The 8,332-nt window shown below is 42.4% G+C and overlaps 1 protein-coding gene across 1 annotated transcript in view; it reads right to left on the bottom strand.

Moving 5' to 3' along the window:
- Positions 1 to 1,763: 1,763 nt before the first annotated feature.
- The window catches only part of dcc (DCC netrin 1 receptor), a 48,011-nt gene continuing 41,442 nt past the window's right edge, over positions 1,764 to 8,332 (bottom strand). Inside the window, exons 22-23 of the mRNA XM_057349987.1 lie at positions 4,218 to 4,360; positions 1,764 to 3,573 (exon numbers count right to left, since the gene is read on the bottom strand). Coding sequence (XP_057205970.1) covers positions 3,484 to 3,573; positions 4,218 to 4,360 — 233 coding nt within the window. The 3' untranslated portion in view covers positions 1,764 to 3,483. The remainder of the gene's footprint in view (positions 3,574 to 4,217; positions 4,361 to 8,332) is intronic.

The raw sequence follows: 8,332 nt of genomic DNA, 5'->3' as shown, positions 1-8,332 counted from the left end.
GTAATAAATAAATTAGTTAAATCAATCTAAGAAAAATGAGGTATAAAACATAGAATTATAATTGGAGATTGTTTCATGAAATATATTGTTACCGTGAAATAAAATAACTCGTTCTGTGAAATAGATTTTTGGCCATTCCGCCCACCTCTCAGTGTCGTTTCAGTAGTCTTAAAGCACATTTATATCCCTAATGTTGTTCTACACAGTGTTGTAATTAGTTACTAAGTAACTGAATTACTTTTCCCTTGAAAAAGTAATTAACTTCTGATGTAATTAAACTAAATACTGTGTGTGCAATAGTGGAATTGTCATCCAAATTCAAAGTCTAACTTTAAAATCCGTGCTTTAATGTTTAATTCTCACATTTGTAATACTTTGGTCCGTTAATAATTCTACTTTATGTAGTTTTATATTAAAACAATAAGCCCCGCGAAGCAGTGGGTTACAGTGCATTTTATAACAGCTAAGGGCTTTGTGACACGACGCGAAGCGGAGTCATTAAACCCCGTAGCTGTTATAAAATGCACTGTAACCCACTGCTTCGCGGGGCTTATTGCTTTTATAAAACGGTTATTCCATATGCTTAGCAAGGTTTCATAAAATAAAGTAAATAAAATGATATTTAGGCTATGTGGTGCGGTCAGCCGTTATATATTGAGGTATTTTATAACGGCTTAGAACTCTGCTCAGCCAATCAGAATCAAGGACCAGAACTGACCGCTTTATAAGATTTATTTGAATGAATTAAGAGTCGTTTCATGTCTATCCTTGAATCACTGAACTCATCAAGGTTGATGTAGGATATAGAAAGTAATTAGTAATCAGTAATGAAACACTTTTCAGAGAGAGTAGTTTGTACAGTAATCTAATTACACTATTGAATATGTCATTATGAATTACTTTTTCAGAGTAACTCGCTCAACAGTGGTTCTACATAACAGACGTTTATTAAGAATGTAGATTGTCACGTCACGTAACAGTGATTGCTGAAGTGCTTCCTTTAGAATGGAATTGTCCTAAGTTTTAGGTAGCTTTGTTTGAGTTGACACATCAGAAACTCTATGTTAGCACAGATGAATGGTGTTGTGAAAGAGACGGCTCCTCTGAAGCATCTGGTCAAGCATATGTCCGTCATGACGTTCATCACACACAACATATGTCACACGGCCCTGAGCGTCACCTGTTGTTGTGTGTGGTGTTGGACACGGCCAGCTCTGATTCCCACCTGCTCATCTGACCCACATCTACAGCAACAGTAGGTCTCCGACGCTCATCTATCCCTCAGAAAACACAACATGAGCGCACGAACACTCGCAGCGTGTGACGTGATGATCAGAACGCTCAATGATGCACCTGATGGACTCACAATCACTATCATGAATATCATCTTAGCTGGGTATACTGGGATAGGCTGACTGAGACCAGTTTTTACTGCACCGGTGCATTGCTGTTCTTTTGTTGCACAAATTGCTTCTATTGTTTTCCCCTACTTTATACGTCGCTTTGGATAAAAGCGTCTGCTAAATGACTACATGTAAATTTCATACCATTCAGGTAAAAAAACATATACACACTGTACATTTTTTTTAAAGAAAATTACCAGTACATTTTCCTTTATTTTACAGACAATTCCGTCAATGCTAAAATGTAATTCAATGTAAAATACAGGTAAAACAACTGTAAAAAATGAATATGGAGAATTCCTTCATATGAATGCAGTATATATTGTTTTTACAGATCGTTTTCGAGTGCTTGACAACACCCAAACCCCACGGGCAGTCCGAGGGAGATCTAGAAAAGAAAATCAAACACAAACACGCTGTTTGTTATCAAAACCTTTATTTATCAAAGAAAAAGAATGCACCGCTCAAAGAACATTTCTCTATAAAAAGGAACATTGGACTGTTCTACAGTGCATTACAAAACCAGCAATTGTATTACAACATCGGGGGTAGAAAGTGTCGCTCTTGTATTTCAATGACTACTCTGATTTGGTTAACAATGCTAAAATTGGACACTTTTAGGATTCAAGTCAAAAGACACATCCGCATTATTCTTCATCTGATATAAGAGCCAAACTACCATCAACAGTGTGCTGATCTTCATCATCCTCTAGGAGCTAAAACTCTATTGACTCCATAAAACAAACCTGCGAGTCTTTCTGTGTCATTCGTTCATTCACGTGTCAGTCATTAATGCCACAGACATGATCCTGAAATATATTATAGGTCATTCACTCGCTCAGTTCTGTGGAACTGATTCAGAAACCACACGAGTCAACTCAAGAATAATTCTTCACTTTGAAAACCACAAACAGAAGAAGAGGACGGAATACAGCCACTTCTAAAGTAAAAACAGTCAATGTATGTCATTTAGACGAATTCATAACACAAGCGGATTGTTTAGATTTTCAACACACGCTCAGACTCTGGAGGTTGATCCAGAACTCTTTATTTTCCTACGGCGTGAAATCAAAGCTCTGGATGCGTTCACTCTAAATCATATGAAATATATCAGTAAAAACCCCCCCGACCCGTCCCACCCGCAGTCAGTCCATCAACTGCTCTGTACAGTAAAAAACGCGTGTTGCTACAGGGATCTGGTCGTCATGGTAACACACATGTACGGCACACAAGAAGTGTATCAAATATAGGGAGGTCTGTTCATCTTCACGGCACGAGACGCTCGCTCCGACCTGTGTTTGTTTCTCTTGGGCTCATTCAACACAAATAAACATTTCACACGGCAAATAAATAAAGTGACCCAAAAAATATATAGGCACATAAAAATGTCTCTTTTGCTCACGTAACAGAAAAGACAAGAGGGGTGAAAACTAATATAGTGATTTGGACAAAGCAGCGCGTCGAAGGATTCAGTCTGTAAGATTTGACCATGTTTACCACAGTAAGAGCACGTGACCCTGGACCACAACACTTTGAGTCTTTCACCTGCAGGCGTTCAGGAGCGTCACATCACGGATGTAAAAATAGACTTTATACTATATCTGTCGGTGTAGTAAAGTGAGTTTCGAGCTTGGCGACACGCGTCTACAAACAAAGTGAAGAAAACCTGCAACAGAAGATGATGAAAACCACTGATGAACCGAGGCGTGACCTCATCCAGGCGTGACGTGAGACTGAAGAAATCTTGGCAGATGTCAAAGACGAGTTTGGTGTGAGCGATGCGTTGAGGCCGTGGCCACCAAACACATGAAATCTTTCGAAATGAGCGATTCTCTGGTGGTCCCCGCACACGTGCTGATGACATCTGTGAGAAAAAACCACTCGATGGACGTCCGAAAAGAGAGGGTTTCCGACGCGGCGGCGGCCGCTGGTGCCGCTGTTCCCTGTTTGGCTGCGTTTCAGGGGATGATTGACAGAAGACATCAACACCGGACAGTCTGAGAGTTTGGAGGTGTTGGCTTCTTCTGCTCTGTCGCTGGGGGTCTGTCTGTGTGTGTGTGTGTGCGTGCGTGTGTGTGTGTTAAAAAGCTGAACCTGTGATGGCGTTGAGCTGCTTCATCAAACCCTCCAGACTGGCCATCTGCTCGCTCAGATCATCCTGCTCATACACCTGAAATCAACATCATCATCATCATCGTCATGAAACCTCCGTTCACACCGTTCAACTGGAAAGATGCTATGAAATGATTTTAAAGCTCAAGAAGGTGTTTTGTTGTAGACATCTATGAGAAATATCACAGCATCATTACTGCCGTCAGGTTTACTGGAAGACCTTTACACGACTCGTGTCAAATATTCCCAAAAATAGTAGAAAGGGTTGTGGAACATTCAAAAATGTGCTTCATAATGTGAAAAATGAACTCATTTTGATATATAATATATTATACGCTATATAATACTAATGCATGTTCATGTGTGAAGTGAAACGCATCCTGTGGATATTTTTGGATGTAAAGTCACGGTGTCACAGAGTGAAGGAGACGGTGAGCGAGCGAGCGTGTTTGTTTATGATGGGATAAAGGTCGCTCCAATTACACAGACGTCTGTCTGACGGAGAAGATTTCTGACCTTTCCACATCTGCTCACGTATCCCATCATCCCATCTGTCCTGAGAAACGATCAAACTCTCACGCTGAGGAGAAACACTCTTTTCAACAGTTCGCAATAAAGAACTGTTGTTTGAGTCTCAGACGTGAGATTCAGCGTGTGATGATGGGTTTGATCGCAGACGGATCAGTGTTTGTGTGAACTCACACTCGCCGGGTCGTCCGGATGATTCTGTCCGCCCTCAGTCGTCTCCGGTGCCGTCGGCACAGACACAGGTAACAGCGGAGACCTCGCTTTCCCAGCCTGCCCCAGTGATGCTGTCTTCACCTGTGCTTTAGATAAACTGCCACCTGACAACACACACATCGATAAGGTCATCAACACACACTGTGTTCTGTTCTGTAAAATGAAAACACACACATATGACACATGCCTTTAAAAATGAGAGACACAGAGAGAGAGAGAGACCGAAAACTGGGCCCTGACAGTCAATCTGAACTAAACTACAATGATGATTTTACAGAAAAAAGCCAGATGACAGGATACAGATACACATTCACTCTGGGAAACACTACAATAGAACACACTTTACACTACCATTATCTCGGCCTAAACATCAGCGCGTCGGGTGGTTTTGGTCTGGCAGTGAATGCACTGAAAGAGAAAGCTAGACGTGCGCTTTACGCCATCAAAGGCAGATTCACCCAAACACATATTCAGTTCCAGTCTGGTGTCAAATCTTTGATAGTGTGATTATGCCTATAGCTCTATATGGCTGCGAGGTTTGGGCTCCACAGTGTCTGACAGATTACTCCAAATGGGATAAACACCCCATAGAATCCCTGCATGCTGAATTCTGTAGAATCATTTGAAGAGTTCAGAGAAGAACACCAAATAATGCATGCAGGCCTGAATTAGGCAGATACCCTCTGATAATACACATCCAAAAGGGAGAGAGAGAGAGAGTAAATAGATAAACAACATTTATTTGATGAAAGAAGAGTTATAATAACCAAGAAAAGCAGCAGAAGACAACTGGCTGAAAACAGCTTAGAAAAAAGTCCTACAATGACCTAAAAAAGAGAAGAAAATAAGAACTTTCAATGAGTACAGATCTGCAATCAACAAATCTTTATTTTGAAGGAAACTTGTCTAAAAAGGGGTTACTTTGGACAAATGAATCTACAATATAGCATCTGGGTGCTTTTACACTTGGCATTAGCATGCGGCCTGTATCTGGATGTTGTCCACATACACGTTGAAAAGACAAGTGTAAACGCGCTTCTGATCCGATCAGCGTGTCCTGATCCAGAGGTAGTCGAGGACGCATTGTGATCTGATCTCAGTGTAATGTAAACGCAATCCAGACAGTTTATCTACATTTACCGGCACAACTTCACAGAAAACCCGCCCGATATCATTATTCTCTCGTTTGTCCGAAGCCTCTCAGACTGCGGAGCATCTGACACATGCAGAGGAAAGTTGACTCTTGCTCGCGCACTCTTGCTCAGTCGTTCATTCTCCCACAAAATGATCGTGGATACTTTATTACAGTGTATCATTATTTGCGACCTACAGAGGGTGTATGTCAAATCACACGAGATGTTTTCTTGACCACTTCAGCTTTATGATCACAGGCTATCTGTGACCGCCACGAACGGGTTTTACTCGCACACACAGCGCCACTGGTGTTTGTAAACGCATCATTTGTTTATTTTCATGTCACAGACACGAATAGCAACACTAAACCAGCTTGTTTCCAACACATAGGCTACTTGTGTGTGTGTGTATTTACTGTATAGCATACGGCTTAATATACTCTCTGTTTTCCCGCTGTCCCGAGGGCTGCTGCCGTGTCTCGTACCGTCCCCGGAAGACATCTTGAAACGGAGCTCTGAACACACCGTATATCATTTACACACAGATTGTATAGTGTTGCTAATAGCTGATGTCAGTAAGCACGATATTTAGGGTGCAGACCAAAGAAACGACGCGCTGTCACTTTCAGCCGAACCAACCCAAATACACGAGAACGATGTAAGTGCTCGCTTTTGATCATAGGAACTTATGTGATTATTTTATGTGTCTGTGACATGAATAAACAAATGATGTGTTTAAAAACACCGTTAGAGTCTGTGTGTGTGTGTGCGTGCGCGTGTGCGTGTGTGTGCGTGCGTGCGTGTGTGTGTGCGCGCGCTAGTGAAACCCGCCACAGCTCAAGTACAAAAGCTTGTGATTTTACAAACGTCCTCTGCTTATACTTTCACATATAAGATCATTAATCGCTTTAACCGCGGTTTACTTCCCACCGCTGCCTCGAGCTCAACATGGCTGCGTATCAAATCTGTCACATGCTCATCCTCCCCGTTATACGTGTTTTGTGAAATCTCCCCGCACCGGGGCTATTTTTAAATTGCAGGTTTATTAAAATAATGGGCGGGAAACTATAGAGATCTGATCAGTTATCCAGATGTGGAAGCCACTTACTGACAAGTGTAAACGCGCTGTGTCCTGATTGTCTGAAGATCCGATCTGCTTGTTCGGATCACCGAGATCTCATGTTAATGCCAAGTGTAAACGCACCCTGTGATTCAGTGGACATCTGCACATTACTAGAACAACAGATAACTGCCAGCAACTGTCAAAATATTTGAATAATGACAGAATCAATCCCTATAACATACCCATCTAATGCTACAAATGAGATCTTAAAGAAAAAGCATAAAGAAAAGCTGCTCAAGGACAAAGCGGAAACCCTGAGGTCAGAGGTCAGTAACATTATATTTCACACAGAAGACCCTGAAGCCTGGCACTTAGCCATTAGACAGCATTACTCCACAGTCATCAGAAAGGGCATCAGCAACGGATGGAAACTACAGATTAAAGAAGATGATTCGGATTCAATCATGATAACAACCAACCTATACAAAAATGGCACTGTAATGATTCAGGGCAATCTGAAAGAGTTTGAAAAAGACTTCCCTCAGATTAAAGAAAAAGCTCAACAGAATAAGAGCAACCCAACAACACTGAAGCAGTCAGCACATACCTTCACCTTTCAATCAAATGACGACAATGAGGAGATCTCTCTTCTTCACAACATCATCTGTGACATTAAGGAAAAATTCAGAGAGATGGAGCTGGAACTGGTTCAGCTGAGAGACGAGATACATGGAGGAATACAGCAAACCAAACAAACCAACAAAGAAAAGGATAACCGTACAGAAATAGCAAGGCTAAAAGAAGAACTTCAAGAACTGAGAAACCAGAGAGAAGAATACAACAATCAACTTTCTAAAATGAGACAAGAGATGGAAGAGTTAAGAGAAGACAGAGAATTATACCGAAAACATCTGCCCGCCCTGAAGGAACAGGTGACACAAACAGAAAAACAACAACAACCCAATTCTCCTCCAACCACAACTGACACAGACTCCAGTAGCCCTCCTCCATCTGACTCCTCCAATCAAACACAGCCTCAGATTATACTCCTGATGGACTCCAATGGCAAATTTATTGATGAAAATAAACTGTTCCCGAGTAGAAACGTCAGGAAAATATGGTGTCCAAACACACAGAAGGCCCTGGAGCTCTTGTGTGAAGAACAACTGGGTTCCCCCACTCACATCATCATTCACACCGGCACAAATGACCTGAGAGTCCAGCAAGAGAGAGTAGCCACAGCTCTCATAAATGTGATAGAGAAGGCATCCTCCAACTTCCCCAACTCCAAAATGATCCTCTCCACCCTGTTACCGCGCTCTGATTTCCACCCAGACACCATCAGGAATATCAACGCAAGAGTGTCTAGACACTGCGCTCTAAAACCCAACGTTCACCTGGCTCATCACCATACTCTGAATCTGAGGAGCCTCTACGATCACGTTCATCTCCACAGACGGGCTGTACCCATCTTTGCTAAGACTCTGAAGGACATGACACTGAACCGCAGCCCTAGCACACCGCAGCGACCACATGGACCCCTCACAGAGCCACTTCAGCGCCCCCTCCACCGCTTCACTTCTGACCAGAGAAACCCCAGGACAGACTCTGGACCTCCCCATGAAAGACAACAAAGGACAAGACCGGCAGCCCCCTCTCCTTCACACGGACATGAACGGCATTCAGACAATCAGAGCTACGCTGAAGTTGTTAGCAGATCACTGATTCACTCCAACACCAGCACGGTCGACAACCAACCTGAGTCCACCTCATCCCCATCCCGAGACCTCCAAAACATACAACACATGCTGACTTTGTTGTGCTCTCGTCTAATGGGTTAGTGACTGAAAGGAAAAATTATCAAATATTAGTAGGCCTAA

The sequence above is a fragment of the Triplophysa rosa genome, linkage group LG2 (genome assembly GCF_024868665.1).
Source record: "Triplophysa rosa linkage group LG2, Trosa_1v2, whole genome shotgun sequence".
NCBI classification, from domain to species: Eukaryota; Metazoa; Chordata; class Actinopteri; order Cypriniformes; family Nemacheilidae; genus Triplophysa; species Triplophysa rosa.
Note: the sequence above shows the minus strand (reverse complement) of the source record. Positions and strands in the feature narration are given on the sequence as shown.